The 21853-nt window shown below is 38.5% G+C and overlaps 1 protein-coding gene across 1 annotated transcript in view; it reads left to right on the top strand.

The window, feature by feature from the left end:
* Positions 1–1565: 1565 nt before the first annotated feature.
* The window catches only part of LOC139948318 (uncharacterized), a 43272-nt gene continuing 22984 nt past the window's right edge, over positions 1566–21853 (top strand). Inside the window, exons 1-29 of the mRNA XM_071946432.1 lie at positions 1566–1759; positions 5287–5338; positions 5689–5963; positions 6382–6553; positions 6974–7119; positions 7322–7405; positions 7601–7698; positions 8309–8458; positions 8861–8995; positions 9495–9654; positions 9953–10051; positions 10606–10676; positions 11430–11597; positions 11894–12107; positions 12474–12659; positions 12778–13146; positions 13354–13533; positions 13975–14120; positions 14583–14796; positions 15173–15327; positions 15853–16060; positions 16487–16873; positions 17366–17566; positions 17759–17906; positions 18695–18882; positions 19235–19412; positions 20059–20246; positions 20547–20744; positions 21345–21486. Of these exons, the coding sequence (XP_071802533.1) occupies positions 1673–1759; positions 5287–5338; positions 5689–5963; positions 6382–6553; positions 6974–7119; positions 7322–7405; positions 7601–7698; positions 8309–8458; positions 8861–8995; positions 9495–9654; positions 9953–10051; positions 10606–10676; positions 11430–11597; positions 11894–12107; positions 12474–12659; positions 12778–13146; positions 13354–13533; positions 13975–14120; positions 14583–14796; positions 15173–15327; positions 15853–16060; positions 16487–16873; positions 17366–17566; positions 17759–17906; positions 18695–18882; positions 19235–19412; positions 20059–20246; positions 20547–20744; positions 21345–21486 (4999 nt within the window). The 5' untranslated portion in view covers positions 1566–1672. The remainder of the gene's footprint in view (positions 1760–5286; positions 5339–5688; positions 5964–6381; positions 6554–6973; positions 7120–7321; positions 7406–7600; positions 7699–8308; positions 8459–8860; positions 8996–9494; positions 9655–9952; positions 10052–10605; positions 10677–11429; positions 11598–11893; positions 12108–12473; positions 12660–12777; positions 13147–13353; positions 13534–13974; positions 14121–14582; positions 14797–15172; positions 15328–15852; positions 16061–16486; positions 16874–17365; positions 17567–17758; positions 17907–18694; positions 18883–19234; positions 19413–20058; positions 20247–20546; positions 20745–21344; positions 21487–21853) is intronic.

Genomic DNA, 21853 nt, shown 5'->3' on the forward strand with positions numbered 1-21853 from the left:
TGATCCACCAAACATGCCTCGAAATTGTACGGTTTTCCTTTTACCTCGTCGACTAACACGGTCGGCCATTTATGGAAGTCAATTTTTTGACTTAAAACAAAGCTTAAAACTTTAGCTTAAAACAAACCAAAAAATATAATTTTGTTCATCCGTTAATAGTTTATATCACTAAAATAAACGCCCCCCGTGGCAAGATTCTCTAGTCACCGTGTCCTTGGTAATCAACTAAAATCATAAGAAAACATTAAACAAAAACGACTTTAGAAATAGCCTTCGATAAACACATTCTGCTTAGGGTTGAAATTTCAGGCCAATTTCTATTTTTGTTTTCATTTATACCATTATTTGTCTGGTCCTTTTGGTTGATAAGCAGTTTTAAAACAGCTAACTCAAAATACAAAATATTGTTTTCATTTTAAGAACAAAATAAAAATTTACAACTTTGTGATTAATTTGTACTTGTCAAAAATAATTTCTTCAAGTGTGCGAGTAATCAGTAACAATTTATTTTTTATCAACTGAACTTTTGGTTGGTGTAATTCTTCAAAGATTACATAATGTTTATAGAGGTATCATGTATTTAGTTCTCTTCGTATGGTCAGTGTAAACTTTGCCAAAATCTAAGACATTCTTCTGAGTTCTCCATCCTCATTCTCGTAACCCCTGCAAGGGTCAAACATTAACAGGTTATTCAAGTCATGGCGAGTGATTTTGTAAGCATTGTCCGGAGTGGGGCGTACTATTCAGTGTAAACGGGCACACAATCACGCCGAAAGAACGGGGACATTCCACGGGTCCTGGCCCTGGCTTCATCACCCGGTAACAATGGGGTGAAAAGACAGGACCACTCGGCCGGAGGGAAGGCTCAATTCGCGCTTCCAAGTTAGATGTGTTCGGTGTTTTGTTTCTTTCCCAGAAATTCAAATTACTCAATCGATTTGAAACAATATCAAGGGCTTTTTGTTTTATAATCGGAAGTTAAATGATATTCATTTAAATGAACAATTTAATATACTCAATTTTGAAATAACATCAAGTGCTTTTTATTTTTACAACCAGGAGTTGAGAACGTATTTATATTAATGTTTAATTGTAGGCAGGGAGAAACAATTTTAAAAGCCATCTTTACACTTTAATTTCCTTGAAATAAAAATGCGGTGCCAAAAAATCGTCTTCGTAATTTCCACTATAATTGTCGGTCCTTGTATATTTATGGAGAAGTTAAGTTACTTTTCTCGACACTTTTTTTAAGAATAACCTATCGGTAATTTAGCCTCTGTATTCAAGTATTGTGTGCTGTGTCCATTAATCAGATTGCGATACTTTTTCTACACCAAATGTTTCCTTAAAGATGATAGGTTTGTTTGTAAAACTATATAACTTGATTTAATTAAATTGACTGATTCAATTTGCCCCTCCGAATCACTTTCTAATCCTAAAACCCCCTCTTCGCAAATGAGAAGAATAAGACGCCAACAAATTTAACTATGAAAGACTCTAGGGGTGCGCTTACGTAACTCACTTCAGAAGGGGATAAAAAGAGTATGAGCCGTTTGGGAGGGGCTTTAGTGAGAGTACCTAGATCTGGATATCACTTATCGGCAGAGTGAGTACAGTCTTCAGTTTGGTGCTAAGACGGTTTTTGCTGGTTCATCACCGTCTGTCCGCCGTCATGGAGTCCAGGTTACTCGGCGTTGCCTCCGTGGCTGTCTGCCTCTTATGTTTAGCAACACCGTACTTCGCCAAACCACTAACTCAGGTAAACAATCCTTTATATTCAGAGCCAGATTTGAAAAGTTCTTGATGATTTTCCTTTTTTTTTTTTTTTTTTTTTTTAATGTACAGCATGGATGTCGTTAATAATGGGGCGAGGTGGCGCTCTTAAACTAATTTGTTGCATAAATGGGACACCCATACATGTTATGTAAAGTCCACAAACTGCATTAGCAAGTTGTTCAATATTTCGAGATGTTTTTGGCCAATTTGCTACAATTTGTAAATAAGTTTGTGTTTTAGATCGCTTCATTTGGCGCTACCATGAGAAATTCCCATACGCTGACCACACCGGATTCACCACACCCCGTCCTAGATCGAAAATTAAATCGATGACGCCTAACCGCACTCTACTGTGATTGGCCAATTGGCTGCACGTGGCAGTTTATGAATGAACAAAAACGCCCTTCCAGATTTCTTGTTTTAAGAAGTTTGATTTTCAAAACTGACCGCATAATTGTTCTGCATTTTGTCCAATGCAAAATTACTTTGGTCGGCCTGTTTAAAAAAGCAATAACGATCATCTTTATTCTTGAGCAAAAACGTGTTATATTTTACAAACATTTTAAAGTTGGGTCTTAACTTTGTAAAAAATGAAACGCCCATTTCCATTTCGGCTAAAATAATGTTTACTTTTGCTAAAACGCCTGTGCACGTCGGATAACTTTCCGTATGGCGCCACCACTTTTTCACTCGATATGAAATAATGATATAGTATTTAATTTACCTCAATTAAATATCCCTTTTTGTGATATGAAATAATAATCAGTATTTAATTAACCTCAATAAATTATCCCTTTTTGTGAGTGAAAAAGTGGTTGCGCCATACAGAAAGTTATCCATAGGCTTTAATTTCTGTAGTGTAGATTCCAAGTAGGATTTGAAACTTTGAATGTGGTGGTAACAGAGAGAGGTTTCGGTAACACCATGATAATTATCTCTTCCCAAACGAGATAATCACACATTAGTGTTATTGCAAGCTTCTCTTAGCCCTATAGTTGTAGAGTTCAGGAATAGATTTTTCAAATTGTTGATTTCTTAGGAAATAATAATATCCGATCTGACTGCCACTATTTCTTTCAAGGCAAAAACAACGGAAAAGTTTGCGTATGGCGCCACCACTTTTTCATTCGATATGAAATAATATAGTATCTAATTTACCTCAATGAGATATCCCTTTTTGTAAAAAAAGGTTGGAAAAGTGGTGGCGCCATACGGAAAGTTATCCAAAACAACTTCTCAAATTGTGTAAACAAGTTGCAATTTTATTTCATATTGAAATCTGTCAACTTCTTATTCCTCTCTGTATACCTTTAAGTGCTGTAGTACATTGTCAATTTTAAATTTGTAACTTTTCACTCACTTTAATTTTGGGGTCCATTTCAAACTTATATAATCTTTCTGTTTGCTATTTATGAATAGCAACGTTAATGTATATACATTGCACATGTATATGCCTTGCATCGCTATGTATGGGCTCGTGAGCACTTTTGGATGAAGCATTGAGGAATGAAATTTCCTTCTCGGTTGAAGCAAGGGGAAGTTATTTGCTCCAAATGCAATTTTCTATCACTTTGTCATATAAGATGTTGTCATCCAGAAATGTAAACAAATCTAAACAGACACAACTTCTCATACACCACCCAAAACATGAAATGAGTCAGAGTATCTAACGTGGGCGTTGGCCGTCTGGCGTACCCTGGTTTCCCCAAAGTCCTCAGACCACCTTGGGGTCAGGGTGTCGGTTGTGTCCTACCTATCCCCCATATTAGCAAGTCAAAACCCTTCTAGAAATCCATGTTAACAATGCGCCATTTCAAGCGTTATGTAAGCCGCTCTTTGCAAAGGCATTGTTTGCTTGGTTTGTGCATAAAGCTTCTGAAATCTCGAAGTGAAGGGTGTTTGGACACCACTGGCCGTATGGTCAACTTTCCGGTTCTGACTGGTCGGATTCACTAAGAGCAAAGAATTTGATTAATTGAAACCAATTACCAAGAGCCGTCAACAAAATGAAATAGAAAGTTCATAATAAAGCGGTTTTGTAAATAGTAAAATCATACAACAATGTTAATAATTGAATGTTTCTATGAAATTTTAGAAACATTTTTAGAAACAAATCGGTAACCTGCCGCCTCTTTTTCATTCGTTATGAATTAAATAAGTGTCTCATTTACTCGAATGAGATATTCCTTCTGCTGATTAAGAATGAGTGCAAAATTGGTAGCAGGAAATGTTTTCCGGTTATTAAAGGAAGCTAGTTCACAATAAGAATTTGTTTTCTTTTACTTTTCTTTTGTGTCAAAAGTATAACTATTCGCGTCTGTCTGAATTTCCACTAAAACTTCCCAGTCAATGTGATTACAATCAAAATGAATTGTGGCGACAAATCAAATTAATTGGATACAATCTTCCCAGTAGAAGTCTACTCGAAGACGGAGGAATGAAAAACGTGGAACTTTAAAAAAAGTTCATCTTCACACAAAAAATACTCAAGGAAAATCTTCCTTATGGCTTTCTACGTAGAAAGTTTCAACAGGTCTTTAACAACTGGTGCTAGTTCATTGCAATGGTGGTCTAGCTCTATATGTAAAATAAGTAGGGATGGATATGTAATGACCATAGAGCAAGATGTAATGACCCAGTGAGGAGAATGCCTTGTGCAACGTGGAGAAATCTCGGGCTATATTCACATGCAAATTAACAAATAATCTGGTCAACTCTGGGTCAATTATTAACTCGATAACCTACAATCAATCCATATTAATTTGTTCTGCACCTGTGTGTCTTGTAAGTCTTATAGTGTTTAAGCATTGGTATCTTTAATTTGGTTATTATCATGGCACCTCAATAAAAGTGAAACTTTTTAGAAGGTGCTGAGTTGAATCATGAATCATGGTAGTGCATTTTACCATTAGTGTGTGGAAAGCTATACCCGTTCAACCAACATAGCCGGCCTGACTGCTAGCATGCTGGGTTCATTGTGATTGACTTTTTATGGCCCCATCTCACACTATACCATGCCGTGACAGTCTTCGGGTTCTATTGTTAGCCATCTACAAATACCTCCCTTATGTTAATCCCTGTTGTGTAAACGAATCACGCCAGCGGAAATTCCTTTGCCAAGGCAGCATTAGAAAGCAATCGAATTGTGACTGGAGGAAATCACTTAGCAGAAAAATTCAATAAACTGGGTTGATTTTTCTATATTTGATAAAGATTTCTTGTGCAAAAAGAAAGAATCAATTTAGTTCTTAGACTTTAATATAACGTTATAGTCGAAGGTTTATCATCATAAAGGATGCATTCTTGTGGTTATATAAAAAATTCAGAGCTGGGTTGATTTTCCTTTATATACTCAGTAGGCCAACTTTCCAGAGTAATGCGCACAAAACGCATGCAAATCACTCGGTTGGATTCGGACCCAGTCACCGTCCTTTGCATCTATTGTTCTGCACAACAAATATACTAATTGATATGTATTTTGATAAAACAAATTCCGTTTCTTTCCCACAGAATATCGAGCTGAGCTCGGAGGATCGTCTTTATTATTTCGGCCAAAAGGAAGGTAAAAGTCACAATATCATGTTACCTTAAATCCTCTCTACTAAAATATCACTTTTTATGACAATTTTGACATGACAATAATAAAATGCATTTATAGTTATTCAAATGAAACACCCGGTGTTCGATAATGTTTGATACATGTACAAGAATGGCGTTGATTTCCTTGAGTTCATAAGGGTTTATAAGGCCTCGATCTACAACAAAGATGCGACCTTGTCTTTTCTTGAACAAGAATTTCTAGTGTCCGTTATTTTATCCCTTTTGTACTGGTTACCTTGATGTATTGTAAGACTCGCCGCTTTCAAAAAACATCTTGCAGACGACTCATTTCAATTTTTCCTTTCTTCTCAGTGCAAGATTTCGAGCTGGTGTCACCGAGCCGATTGAGTCGAGCTGCCCCTGGCAAAGCCGCTCTACATCAAGCATCCTTTGAAGCCTTTGGTGAGGATTTCAACCTCGATCTCAATGGCAAGCGAGGTCTTATCGACGCTGCAACCGTCTTACATAAAGTTAGCCAAGATGGAAAAGTTAAATTGAGCCAAATCAGTAATAATTGCGATCTGTACGAGGGGACGTCTAAGAAACATGACAAATCTCACGTTTCAGCCAGCATTTGCGGCGATAAGGTAAGGGTTTCACCTCCAGATTTAATTTAAAAAATTTATTTTAATTTTAAACCAACTCTACAATATTGAAGAAAATATTTTGAAACCGATTTAGTCGACGTGCCAGTAGATGTGTAAGATTAAGTTTTGGTAATACAAACTAAATTATCACTGTTACTTTTGCTTCACTGTCTTGCAATTTTTGTGCAAGCGGAAGCAAACATTTACACTGCTTTTTGCAGCTTTCTCAAACTGTTAAAGTTCAAATAATTAAACTTAATATGTTAACTTATTATTTCACTTTAACTGTACTTTAGATCGAGGCATCAGTTAAGACTGATGTTTTTTAGTCAAATCATTGACCTAAAAAAAAACAAAAAAACAAATCCGGAATGGAAATTTGTAAAGTTATTCTTTCACTTTCTTTTGACTTGTTTAGATTGAGGCTACAGTCAAGACGAAGGGAGCCGTTTTCCACATCCAACCTCTCCTTCCAAAACACCAGGAGCTACTAGCCGCTGATGATAAAACAACAGTGGATGAACCGGTCACGAAAAACATGCATATGGTGCTTAGAAGAAGCGTGAACATCGAGGCGTGTGACATGCAAAGTAAGCTAAACTACTGCCAAATTTGTTTATCAAAACATTCTTGTTAAATGAAACTTTGTCGATAACGCCTAGCTAATGGCACATACAAATCAATTTTGGGTGAAACAAAATTGTGCGCGTTATTTTGTAGCGAATTAAGTTTCAATGTTTTATAATACCTCCATGCAACAGATGCTGGTAATACAGATTCTGAATTTCTTTTAAGACGAAAAATTGCATTTGAAGTGGAAACTTCCTCAGAAAAAAAAATCAACAGTGGTGGCAAATTTCACTGTCTGTGACAAAGGAGAATGAGTCTACCACCGAAACACACAAAAGCCATAACTTAAAAACAAAGCAGGCGATTTTTATAACCAAGACGAGCAGTTAATTGATGCATCTGTATTTACGAATACCATTTTCTTCCCTTTTCTTTTGCAGCTGAAAGAATAACTTCCAGCGAGAGGCAGAAAAGGTCCACAATTGAAGAGCCGATTTACGTTGAAGCTTCGGTGGTTGCAGACGACATGATGTTCAAAATTTATGGAACCAATACTGAAGAGTACATTCTCACCATCATGAACCAGGTATGTAACGATGTCTGTGATTGGTCAAAAAGTTTGGGGGCTTAAAACGATTCGTTTCATCTGTTTCCATGACGTTTCAACAAGTCAAACTAAAACACTGTTTAATCAACTTTGCTATGATTATAAACATTCTGTGCGAGTAGCAGGTTCAACAAATTATTGTTGCAATTTAAAATATTTGTTATTTTATTTTTGTGTATAGGTGGCAGGTATGCTGAAGGATTCTAGTCTCGGTGTCCAAGTCAATCTCCGCATCACAGACATCAAAATCATCGAGTCGCCTCAGGTAAATATAATTGCAGACAACTTTTTTCATGGCACTTTTAATACACCGTATATTTGCTTTAACTTGAATAGTTTGAAACACTTGAGGGCGCTGTTACAATAAGTAGCACCTGTGACTGAAAAACCATACCGGGGTTTTCGAACTCGGTTTTTCACATTATTTATACTGTAATATTTTTATCTTAATATTGTTTAGGATGACCTGCAACTATCTGAGAATCTGGATGAGACTCTGGACAGTTTCTGCTCTTGGCAAATGGACAGCAAATCTGACATTTCGATCCTAATTACAAGGTAAGATTATACTGGAGTGAGATGAGGCAACGACTTGCAAATAAAATAAATATATCCTTGTTCAATTACTTGTCCTGCATGACATTTTCCTCTTCTTATTAAGATAACCACCCTTCTTAAATCCTCTAAAAGATTTCCTGAGATTCCAAGCACACAATGAACACAATAGGGGGAGGGGGCGGGCTAGCGAGAGATTTTTTGAGAGGAAATAAAGTCTGAAATTGATTGTAATGATCTCTGATTCCCATCTCTTGAACATGTTGAATTGAATCATGGACTGGAGGTGAATGAGTGAATTGAAGGTCTTGTTGCTGTTTGTTGTTAGTCTGGAGTAAGGTGATCCCTTTGGGCTTTTTGGCTTTGCAGCAACAAATGTGGCTACTAGGGTGTTTGGAACCAACTATTTTTATTAATTAATTTTCACATGAATAATGATACTGCTCTTATTATACTTATTATAAAAAATAGCCTTCGAGAAAGACTTTGCTAGGGTAAAAATTAACTATTTGCTGCATTCATACCAACGGTCTATTTGGTTTGTAAGTTGATAGCAACAGCTAATTCTATTTTCTTGCTTTATTAATAAAGTTTTTCTCTTATTGTTTGACAGACGTGACTTGGTATCGGCTGGCAGTCATCAGGTCATGGGTAAAGCTAAGGATGTAGGTGGAGCATGTGACCCTAAGAGACGTTGTGTGATTGGACAAGATCATGGACCAAGTGGATTGATCTTTACTCTTACTCATGAGATTGGGCACAGGTAACTCGAGAATTAAAAATAATCCCTGAAATTGATGAATAAAACTGATTATTTTGTTTACACAAATAAAAGCCATTGTCATTGCTTTTGTTATGTTCAACTAACTTGCCATCATTGTTAGCTTTTTGAAAATGTACATCATTAAGTTTTAGTAAGGTTTTTTACAGATGGAGATGAAACAACTTCATCATTTCTTCACACACACTTGTAAGAAAGTGGTCAATTGTCTCGAGCAGTAGAAAAATTTAAATTATATTGAAGACAAATTACACCATTTACAATTATACAAAAGACAAAAAACAAAATATTTTCTGAAACTATAGTTTTCCAGGAAAAATTGGTTTTTTTTTTAAATACTTCTCTCAAAAGTTATATACTGTTCTCCTTGCTCTTGTTTAACAGTCTTGGTATGTATCATGATGGAGGCTTGAGTGATTGCGTTAACAAGAAGAATATCATGGCTACCGTACACTCTACTGGACCTGAGGCCTTCCAATGGTCTGAGTGTAGCCGAAATGATCTTCTCGACTTCTTGAGGTAAGTTGAAGCTTTACATGCTGTAAAGAAACTTTGCAAGACAAGGGTGGCAAACATATATGATAATCTTTACTTAGAAGAGGTTTGGAATGATCATGTTTTGATTGATGTTGCATGCTATTTGAAAAGGGGTGTATAGACTAGGCGAAGACAGAATAAATTTTTCATAAATTCTGGATACCAATAAATTTTTATTAGAGCCAAATGAGAAGAGAGAAGACAATGTAGAAGTTTCAGTTTTAGATGTGGGAGGAAAACCCCAGAGAATCATTCCAGGGAAAACCCACGCAGTCAGGTAGGGACGGAAACCCAATCCACATAGTGCCCCTGGTGGGATTCAAACCTGGGCCCCGGAGGTGGAAGGCAAGGAAAGACACTACTACACCAACCTGACCTTAAAGTTAAAGTTAGGATAGGCAGGTTTATAGTTCTGCTCCATTAATTAGAAATCTGACTGGAATTCGCAATTGAACTGAGTGTGATCTTTGTACTTCTACAGCCGTCCCGAGTCCAAGTGCTTGAAAAATACTCCTAAGTCTCTGAGGAAACACTCCGCATCTTCCGTCCCCATGCCTGGATTCCACTACAACGCTAGCCAGCAGTGTGCCATGACATTCAATAAGAACAGCCTGGTTGCGTCTGAAGTCCTGAATAAACCTGTAAGTTAACATTATCAAATAATAAACCATGTTGTTTATCCCTTGATATTTCAAACAATTGACCACTACGATATTGATAAAATAGGGAGACTAGATCATCTGGCTAGAATCTGTAGGTCGTTGGTTCAAATCCAGCTGTAGTCATTCTTCGTTCAACCCTATATCAAAATAAACTTTCACACATTTATGTAACAGTCAGGATCTGAAAATATTATTCTAATTTTTGTGTTTGGGAGATCAAGAAATTATTTTTGAAATGTTTTTGTATTGTCTATCTGTTTTGTATTTGTGTTTACAGGAGATCTGCAAAGCTCTTGTGTGTAAGACTGGAAAGGGAGAACCTGAATCAACCCTGAGTCCTCCACTCGATGGAACACGCTGTGGAACCAAAAGAGATGTAAGATTAAATTTATGATGGCTCACATTTAAGTAAATATTCTCTGCTTGATCAAAAGTCTTGAACCCTGGTATTTTTTAGTGGAAGTCAGATTTATTTTTCAAAAGACAGCAAGTATTGTTTATATCTGCTTTTGTGTGGTCGTCCCTTGCTGCACATTCAGATGGAGGTTTGAACTTTAAACGGCTGAAATAAATCTTTAAAAAACTGGCACAATGTCAACTGCACACAAACCTGCAGCTTGGTGGGTGTTACTAGCTTTGTTAGACGGGACGTTGATTAAAAGATTATGTCCCTAATAATCCAAGGCCTTAAGAATCAACTGCAATTGGCTCCGATGCCCTACCCTTGGCCTTGGTGCCCTTTTTACTGTCTCTTATAGATTTTAAGATTTTGCAGTGGTACCCTTTGTAAAATGAAAATGGCCTTGCCCTCTCTAAATGAAACTCCAAACCTTCAATCCACACTTTCAATTGTACTTTCTTTTTCTGTAGTGGAAGGGGTCCATATACGTCAAATTGATCCAATTTTTTTACCTTCTTCATTTATTGTAGATTTGTATCCAAGGTGAATGCATGAAAGTCTACAGTACCTTGGTCTGCGATGGCGGAGAATGCATTCCCTTGTAAGTATCTAGTTTTATTTTGTTATAGACCACAAGGAAAGCTGACTGACTGGCACCCCGAACAAAGATATTGACAAAATAAAGAGATCACCAACATGGGCGAGATGGCCAGCTAAGAGCTAGATAGCTCAGTTGGTATTAAATTTTACTTTGTTCAACCCCAAGTTACAGCCCATTTGTAATGGTTTATGTTCTCAAGGCACCATTATTATTTTCATTTTTTCCCATGATAAAACTTGTATATTCATTTTGTTCTGTTCTCGTTGTAAGTACATGCTTTATTATTCAAATGTATCCTAATTATCTCTTGACTCCAAACAATCATTGGTCACATTTGCTTCTAGAGAAGTTTGTTGGTCTCACTTTTACGATGTCCCTTTTGGTTTTGTATCTGAAAAACAAAGCTATGACATCCTGGCTCTGTAAAAAATTTAAAAAAATAAAAACTTGTTTGTACAAGCCTCCAGTTTCAACTGGTAGGAACCCCACCCCACACAGCTCTGTGTTGCAGACACTTTGTGGACATTACTGTGTTCTGTACACATAAGAAAAATTGTATTCTCCAACACTGTAAATAACAATGTGTGGACGTATGTAAGTCCACATAGTGTTTCAAGTCCCTACATTATGTTGACTTCTTTTTGTTTGCAGGTCCACATTTTGTATGTAGCATTAAAACAAACACGCATAAGGAGACTTCAATCCAGCTTTCGATGTCATTTTAATTAACAAATGAATTTGATTGCATTACAGCTGGTTGTCTGGTAGTTTTGTCTGTGATGCGTCAACCTGCATAGCAACCCGCTCGGTACTCTGCGTTGAACAGCACGATGACGGCACAACTATTCGAGTAACGGACCTTTCTCGCTGTCCCGCTGATGTTCCATCAACTACTCAGGCTTGTGAGGACAATGCATGCAGGTAAAATAAATAATGTAACGCCACTACAGGGTTGTGGTTTTGTCTGGATTGATCCTCATGAAAAAGCTGTATTACTTTGTATCAACTCAAATGGTTTGTGGTTTAAATACAACAAAAATGTTCCATAACTCTGTCACTCTTTGATGTTTGTCCACTCGTTGGCGATTGCTGATTTGTAGCATTGGCTGACCTTAATGACGTATATGGTGGGTTATGTAAAGTGCTTACACTGCCAGCAACTGTTTTGTTAGCAAAACCAATTCTATATCCGGATTGCATGTGTTTCTTGTCGACAGGTACTCCTTTGTGATAGTAGCAGTCGGTGCTTGCTCAGTCACATGTGGTGACGGTTTCCAAACGAGAACAATAATCTGTCAAGACGCCACCAACGGCAATTCCGTCTCTGAGTCGCTCTGTAACGCCAACACGAGGCCTGCATCTACCCAGAGCTGTGCAACTGGAGTGACTTGCCCTGTCACTGTCAGCTATTTCTTGGGAGAGTTTGGAGAGGTTAGTTGAAGTCCTAGTTGAAGTTGCCCTACTCCAATGTGTAACATTGAGACCCCTCGATCCACTAAAGCAAAAGTACTTTTCCGACCCTCACACCATTGTGTATTAAGCTTTGTATACTCGGTACCGTCCCGAGTTGTGTTAAAAAGTTTGATAAACTTTAACCTTCAGCACCTACCAAGGGGTGGCTACATGGCCCATGGTTTGACATATTTGGTTTTAATAATAATAATAACAACTGCTTTTATATCTTGCGCCTAACACCTCCAAAGAAAGTCTCTAATTTTGATTTAATTTCTGACTGATTTTCAAATGTAAAAGTTTGGGATGATATAAATCTTAATTGAGATTTGTTTTTCTTTATAGTGCTCAGTTACTTGTGGGTTAGGAGTACAGACCCGAAGTGTGACCTGCCGCAACAACCTTGGAGAAATCGTTAATGATATTGCCTGTACCAATGCTGGTCTAATAGCGCCTTCAGCCACCCAGGCATGCAGTGTTAACGTTGCCTGTCAAGAAAATATCCGCTACATCCCTGGACAACTCAGCACGGTGAGTAATAAACATGAATACAGTCTCCATTTTTAACTACTAACATTTTGTTACAGAGATGCAGCATGGATGAAAGTTTTCATTGTTATTAATTCTGTAATTTATTGATTCATTTCAGTGCTCTGTAACCTGTGGAACTGGTATCCAAACACGCCAAATCTTCTGCGTCAACGCGGAGAATCGTGTGGTCGCTAACTCAGTATGTGAAGCTGCCAATCTAGCTCCCTTGCCCACAGAGCTACCCTGTAACCAACCAGCGTGTCCAGTCAGTACTTACACAGCCGTTAGAGGGGACTATGGTGCCTGTTCAGTGAGCTGTGGTACTGGGGTGGAAACCCGGGTGGTTGTGTGCTTGAACCAGGATGGACAGCAGGTTGCCATGGATCTCTGCGTCAACTTTGGTATTGATGACTTGGCTACGGAGCGTGTGTGTACGCTGCCGGCGTGTGCACCTTTGTACCGCTACAGTATCGGAGCATATACTGATGTAAGAGATGATTGATTAAATATTATTATTTATTTCATTTTTTGTTATTTAGCACCCAACAGCGCGAGCGCTAATAGCAGGATGGATACAAATTTTCAACAACAAAAAAATCATAAAATGTTATAATTAATTATAAGAGATAATTAAGTACTCCCCTTTTAAACCTTGAAACTAACCAACAGAATTCGCTCCTAATTTCCCTGACAGTGTTCAGTAACCTGTGGTTCTGGAGTGAGAACACGTGACGTCCAGTGCGTGAACCAGAACGATGAGCCAGTTGATGTGCAGGCTTGCCTGGATCTGAACCTTATACCACCAGTCTCGACCATAGTCTGTCTTTTTGATGAATGCCCAACCTTCATCTATCAATTTGGAAACTTTGGAGAGGTAATGTTTCCATTTTCTCACAGACAATACTTGTCATTGCCAGGAGGGACAACTGTTTAGAAATTGAAGTTTGCAGTTATCCACGCTACTGCTGAAGTCATTGAATATTTTATAATTTTTTATAGACCTTTATTGCCACAGCTTGTTTCTCTCTCATCCGTATCAATGTTGCCACACTGAGGCAAGAAAGGTTCAGTAGTCTGGCCCATTCTTGGTGTGAAAAAAAATCAGTATTCATTATTGGCAGAGAAAACTAGACACATGACAAAAAATGGAGCTTTTTAATGGACGGTCCTTTTTCACAGTTTTTCTCGCCAGTAAGGCGCCAGTTGTGCGTGTGCTCAGACCTGAGCATGTGAGCTGCAAAAAAGGACCACTTTGTCTGCCGCCACCAGTGTCTCAAACGTCTCTCATTGATTGTTGAACGTGTTTTGATTACAGTGCAGTGAAACATGTGGTGACGGTCTGAGAATGCGTACCGTTATCTGTATCAACAATGACACTAGTGAGATTGTGAATGATGCGAACTGTCCTGGAGAGAGACCAGCCTCGACAGAGCCTTGCAATCTCCAGTCCTGTGATGTCATGTGAGTAGACCTCTAGTTCTTGGCCCAATTAACGCCGGTATGATCAGGCCTTAATGCCCAGCTTACACGCATGACTGCATAGCAGCCTTTGTTTCCCCACAGCTGTACTGGCCACAGACTGCATTCAACAGCATACCACATACACAGTCCACAGCATTTCGGAATAGATAAGCGGCCGTAGCTGCTGCCACCCTCAAAGGGTTAAGCACAAAAGTAGAAAGCCCAACAAAAATTAGCTTACCAGAATTAAGTTACCAGTCAAATTAACATTCAACATGCACAATTTGTGACTGGTATCCTGTTCATTTATGCTTAGCAAAAATTTGTTAAGCAATATTTGCTGCTAAAGCAGTTCTATGAAACTCTGTGTAATTTCATGACCAATAGGATGTTCCAGAGAACATTAAACACAAGCGTCTCAAGCCAACTTTAAATAACCTCCAATTTGTTTCCTTTCTTTAGCTATCAGTTTGTAAATGGACCGTTTGGCGCATGCAACTGCAGTGGAATTCAGACGCGCCTTGTGATTTGCATCTCGCGCTCTGGAAATGAACTTGTACGCGTCGACAACCAGGTTTGTCTGGATAATGGTATCGTGTTGCCAGATCTCACGAGAGCATGTGAAGCGCCCTCAAATTGCTTAAATCCTGTCTGGGAGACATCCGACTTCAATGGGGTAAGAATGTTTTATCTTTTGTCGTTAACTCAAAATTCTGTTGGAATTTGTTGTGTTTATTTTGTGAATCAACTAGGTTTGAAAATTCTACCTTCTGAAATGATATGGTTTACGGGTGCAATTTGTGCACCAGCATTGAAGATGATGAACCTAATCTTGACTTGTGTGTGTACATCTGTAAGCAGTTCTTCCAACATTACCAGTGCTGTACATTATCTTGACTCATAGAGATTGTTCAAATCTATAGCTGCTACTATTAGTTATGCTGTAACTTGTCAATAAGATGTAGAATGTTTTCCCCTTGATGATGTTTTACCTTATCTTGACTCAAAGTATGTAAGCATTTGTTTATTGTTGTTGATTTATTTGTTTTCAGTGCTCAGTGACCTGTGACGTTGGTGTGCAGAGCCGGCTGGTATACTGTGTTGAATTTCCAGGTTCTTCTGTATTAGTTGCTGATTCCCTATGTGTACCAGAGGACAGACCAACAGCCAGTCAGACATGCGATACTGGAGTGGAATGCCCAACAGAGTAAGCCAAAATTAGAAATATTATTATTATTCAAATCTATTCGTCGCAACTGTCGGGCAGAATTATAATTAAAAAATACAGTAGAAATATAAAAATGGTAACCATACCATGTGTGCAGCGCCCAATGTCATGACTCTGCTTACCATAAACAAGGGATCAGCGCTTGGAAAAGCAGGGCACTCTGCGCTTATTGCGCTTATGTCAAGCGTTTTTGTACGGGTTAGCATAATCTACATAACTAGGCATTCTTTGCTTACGCAGCTAGCGCATAAATTCGGGGCTTACCGTACAAGCGGAGAATGGTGATTGTTAGCGCAGAATTTGACGTTTAGCAGAGCCATGAGATTTGGCTCAGATTTGAACCAAATCCCCTCTTTAGAACTGCTTAGTAAGAATCTTTAAACCCTCGATCTGTTGCCAACCAAGACAAAACTCCCCTTTGTGCCAATCAAACATCTCTAAACAAACTTCTACTCTTAATAACACGTGATTTCCAACGTCTTAATTGTTAATCTCTGATTTCAGATACCTGTGGCTAGCGTACGGATGGGGAGCTTGCAGTGTCACATGTGGGGGTGGAATTGAAATGCGCGATGTCTTCTGCTTTAATTTGAACGAGAACTTCGCTCAGGTGAACGACTCGCTCTGCGCCATTGGGGACAGACCATTGACGGTCCGAAATTGCAATCTTGATCCATGCACAGCCTCCTGGACAACATCAGCATGGACTGAGGTAAAATATCGTGACTCTCTTTATTAATTTAATAATGATAATAGTAATAATTGGGGTTTTTTATAGCCCTTTACACACCTGAAGGGCATTTCAAAGCGCTTCTAACATTATTACCCCTGATCACTGGGCTATATTATATAATTCATTCCTTGAACCATCTTCCTGGGGAGTATACAGACTGTGCAACAAACAAACACTTCTATTAAAGCTAAATCAATTACAGGTACTCATTTACCCCCTGGTTGGAGAGAAGCAATTACAGTTAAGTGTCTTTTGAAGGGACGCAAGTGTCGCAACCGGAATTCGACCCCACACAGTCTTATCAGTTCCGCCACGACACCCTTCTGGTTCAACTCTAAGAGTAGCATTTGTTTAATTTTTGAATCCCTTTTTTATGTTTGGGCTGATGTTGTTTCTCCTTTGTAGTGTTCGGTAAGCTGTGGTGAAGGAGAAGAAACGCGTACTGTCGCCTGCCAGGCCAGCAAGGACCCTTCTAGCGCTGTTGTCGACGAGACGGAGTGCATCGCCCCTGAAAGACCAATAGAAACACGCATATGCTTTTTAGAGATCTGTCCATCTCCCTTCGGCTGCGACACGACCACCAGGCTCGAGGGAACTCTCCAGTATACTGAAAGCTCCCCTGGATTCGGCAACGATGAGAACTACCCTAATGATTTTGACTGTGACAAATCCTTAGCCGCCAACGTCGTTAGGAATCGAAATGTTGAAACCCCTGAAGAATACTATATTCAGTTGACATTTAATGCCTTTGACCTCGAAGCATCCGACAACTGCCAGTATGATTTCCTTGAGGTAAAGTGCTGGATTTTTAAATTTATTTTTCCTTGAAGGAGGAATTTGGAGGATGATTTTTATTCAATCTTCTATAATGTACAAAACTACACAAACTTTTTGTTAAACTAACTACTTTTAGGACAAGATTTAAAGAAAAAAAGCAAATCGCAAAATTGTTTATGAATGACATGATTTTAGTTTCTACAAAACATTAAAAGGGCTCCCATTATCCAAGTACTTATTCTTAACAAAGATTACTTTTTTCCATTACATAATAACAATTTACATATTTTTTAGTAAAAATTAACCAGGGTTTATAATACTTGTTCTTATACAGCGCACACATCTTAGTAGTAATTTAGTTGTGTTCGTTTTGTTTGCGAATGTTTTTTGTTTTACTGCACTTTGGGTTGATATGTGCACTCAAGTCTTCATTATTATTAATATTATCCCTTTTTCTGAATTTTTACTTTCATTTCACTGATGTGATCAATTCCATTATTCCCCTAGGTGAGAGATGTATTTGAAAACACAACTGAGTTGCTCTGTGGAAATTCCTACGATCTCCCACTAGTATGGAACTCCAAAGGTCCCTTGATTGACTTGTATTTCCACACCGATGCAACCACCACTGCCAAGGGATACTCTGTTGTTTACAATGCTGTATTGAAAGAGGCACCTCCCCGTGTTAATGTCACAGAATGGTCCGATGTAAGTAGAACTTATGGATTTTGGTATTCCTTTATTCTGGTGCGGCCTTCTTGATTTTCCCAGACCGATGCTAGATTGAATGAAGCCGTTTAGCAGAAAATACTGATACAAATCTATGAATGGGGCTTTAAATTTTCGACATTTTAAACATGGATCCTGAATTGTGACTATTGAACTTGTGTCTTCTTGCAGTGCTCCGTTTCCTGCGGAGAAGGAACCGAGGTTCGTTCTCTCATCTGTTACCGTGGTGAGGAGATTGTTGATGCTGCTGAATGCAGTGAGCTTCAGCTACCTCCATTGACGCGGCCTTGTCAACTCGACAGGTGCATTGAGCCAAATTGTAAGTAACAATAATAATACTAATAATAATAATATCAAAACTTATTATGCGCACATATCCACCGCTAGAGTGCCCAAGGTGCCACAATAATACAATAAAATAAATAAAATAAAAAAGTACAGATTGATACCAGGAAAATTATGATCATTATTATATCAATGAGTGATACCAAGACATCAAATGAGTTTTAAGCTGAGATTTAAATGGAAACGCCCTGTCAACCCCCAACTGCTTCTGAACTTGGCTAAAAAAGTTTAGTGGTTTAAAACGATCGCAGAGGACCAGGACGAGTGACAGAGGAAGAATGAATGAGGCAAGAAATGTAGCCAGGGGCTAAGCAGCCTTACATTTATGGCTTTTCAAAGTTTTCCAACCTTGGTTGGTAAAAACTTGGACTGTGATGTTGGGATAGATATGTTTACATAGCGCCAACTGAGGTCAATTTGGTTTATTTTTGGTGCTTACAAACTTTGAGCATTACCATTGGTTGACCTTGGCAGTGTGCAACGTTTCATAGTACAGGGATTTGATTTATCCCTTTTTAACCAGAATTTTTTTTTTTTTCTTTTTTTTTCTTCCTTAACCCCCATTTCAAAAATCTCGTATTTTAAGCTCCACATAACCTAACAGGAACATACTGAATGTTGAAGCACCTTGAACGCTACTGAGTGATGGCTATAGAAGACTCCATTATTTCTATTCATATTTATGTTTATAGTTAAACTTATTATTTTATTTTTAAAGCATTCTAACTTTATTACAATTTTGTTCCTTTATTTAAATTTTAGCATGCAACGGTGATCTGACCCGTACTGTAGATGGAAGCATTATTGAGTCACCAGATTTCCCTAGCTCCTACCCAAACAACGTGTCATGTTTCAACCGCATCCAAGCCCCAGAGGGCATGGTGGTCCAGTTGGAGATTGCGTTTTTCAACTTGCGTTCCTCATTGGATTGTGAGGTCGATTCACTTAAGGCAAGTTTAACTCGTGGAACAAATTGACAGCCACCGATTTCACCAAACTCTTCCTAACTTATTGAACCCACACTAAGTTGGGACGAGTTACTCGTCCTAACTCGAGATAGGATTAATCTTAGCGTTAATCCTGCTGCACTAGTAAAGTCATCTGTTTTGCTAAGAACCCAATTTTATAAATTCGTTAGACACATCTTTACAGTCAAGTATTTGAGTAAATGGTTTGATTTTTATTTACCCTTCGATGTTTTCTTGGATATAACATTGAATTGTATTTCTCTACCACATGTTCTGGATTTCTGTCATTAATATTATAATTATTGTTATTGTGAAACCTCTTTCCTTTTTACAGATCTCGGATTTCAATTCAGATGGTGAACCGTTGACGCTTTGCGGAGATCAAAGTCCGGGCATTGTCTTCACATCGACCTCAACTGAGGTCTTAGTTGCGTTCTCTTCCAATGAGACTGGTCTTCTCCCCACCAATGGATTTGGCTACCGCTTGGTTGCCTCATTCCTTGTTGATCCAGGTAAATGTTTTTGCCATTCACAGGACTCTATGCTTCGTTTTTGAAAAGGCAAGGGCACCGAGGCATTTACTCCTTGGTAAAGGGCACCCTATGAGGAAATTGTAAATTTATACAAGATTATTTCAACGGCACCCAGGCAATGACCAGGGGGAACGAAGGCAATCACCTTTGTTGCCTCCGTGAAGGTTTAAGCCCGCATTCGATTTTGATCCAGGTAAATGTTTTTGTAGGTTTTTTTTTTATTTCAGTCCAAATGTTTAGTTTTGAAAAAGTTATGTCTTGGGTTACCCCCATCATCAAGGCAACTACTGCTGAATGGAATTCCACCATTCTAGTGAGCAGCTATTGAGTCAATTGTTTTTAGGGGATCAATGCAATTACCCCAACATTCCCACCTTCAGGAGGTCCATGTAGTTGAGGGATCAGGACCTCAGGCCAGGAGTCAATTTTGCAAAGATGGTCCTAACTTGAGACTAGTCCTAGAACACGTTAGGAGTTACTAAAAACTAAAGTAAGGACGAGTAACTCATCTTAACTCGAGATGAGACTAGTCTTAACTCTTTGTAAAATCCACCCCTCGTCATGTAATTGGACTACTTCTCTCAACTGATCACTGTTTGTTTTTAAATATTTATCCCACCTTTAGGGAGGTCATGCATTAGTGAGATCTCAACCTCTGGCCAGGCTGTCTTTTCACCAAACTACCCTGCTGAGTACGGTCCAGATGAGAACTGCATCACTGTCATCCGTAACAGTGAAGGTTGTATCTCTCTGCAGTTCTTGGACTTCAATATCCACGCCAACCCCGACGGAACTTGCTCAGACTTCTTGCAGGTATCATCATTTTCTTCTGTCTTGTGAACTTTCGCTGGGCGCCTTAAAATAATTGGATCAAATTCTAGTATAATACCACCGAAGACATAAACGAACAGTTTCTTCATTTCAAACACTATAGGGTCTCTACAAAAACCTAGTGATTGATTGACTGATTTGTTGATTTGTTGATTGGTTGATTGACTATTTTTTTCAAAGTAAAAACATAGAATACTAAAAAGTTTGATCGATTGATCCGATCCTATCAATCGATGTATCGATTGATTGATTGATTTTGATTACCCTCTCTTCTGCTTGCAGCTGGTGGATCTGACCGAAGTGAGTCTAAACACTCCTCCCCTCTGTGGATCGGAGCTCCCTCTTCCATTCTACTCGGCTTCTGGACTGATAACGGTTCGTTTCGTCTCCAATGGCTCCATCGCCGATAGTGGCTACAGTGCCATCAGCAGATTTGTGGAGTGCACGGAGGGTCTGTGGATCGTAACCGAATTCGGAGAGGTAATATTTCAGCGCTTAGTTGATGTTACTTTCTTGTATTTTTTTTTTTGTATCTGTTCTGTATCATTGTATTTTTGTAACTTTGTAACTTGTAAAGCGCTCCGATCTTCGTGGGGCGCTATAGTCTTCGTGGGGCGCTATATAAATGCCTATTGTAATGTATTGAAAGGATTGTTTGGATGAGGGAACAGGTCTGACGGGGGACCGTCCAAACACATTAACAAGTGCATTGTGAGCATTAAAATTTAAAAATAAAAATGCTACCACAACTGATGAACAATAGTGAAATACATATACCCCATAATTGTTCTATTTTCTATAATTTAATGTTTTATCCATCCTGTTTTGGGGGCTTGCGCTGTTGGATGTGGCTGAAATAGAATAAAATATAGTTAGAAGAGTAAAAATGGTGATAGTAATTAAAAACAGCAAATACAAAGTGCATGGTATCTGACAAACTAAAAGACATTTTTTATTTTCATGTATATTTTTTTATTTCATGTAGCCTTCGTACATCCTCATTCACATTGAGTCAGCATTCATAACATGTATTAAAACCCATGAACTTATGTTTGGTTTAATACTCATTGTAACTTTTAGTGTTCAGCGACATGTGGTGAAGCAACCCAGTCCCGTATGGTCAGCTGCCAGAAACCTTCAGATGGTAGCCCAGTGGATCCTGCCTTGTGTCCACCAGATAGACCAGATGCTATCAGAGAGTGTGTCGTGCCTGACTGCCCAAGTAAGAATACTGCCCATCTAAGAATAATATAGTCATCTAAAGAGAAAATGAAGATATTGTTGTTGAATTCTTCAGTATCAATACATCATGTACAAAAAGTTGTTTCCAGGGTCCCATACTTAGAACCTTTATTGCTATTTGTCCTAAATCTAAAAGTGAACATTCTTTCATTACCTGTACTGTGTTTTCAGGTCTGTTTTTTTACTGAATGGAACCGACTACGAGTAGGTATAAGGGAAGCATCATCCATAGACTCATTCAAGACTAGGCTCAATAAAATCCAAATGACCACTTTCATAAGGGGAGCTTAAATTTTGTGGACTTACCACATCTGCAACTTAGATATCCCCTGAGGAGTTTGTTGCAG

Source organism: Asterias amurensis, chromosome 15, assembly GCF_032118995.1.
Source record: "Asterias amurensis chromosome 15, ASM3211899v1".
Classification (NCBI taxonomy): domain Eukaryota; kingdom Metazoa; phylum Echinodermata; class Asteroidea; order Forcipulatida; family Asteriidae; genus Asterias; species Asterias amurensis.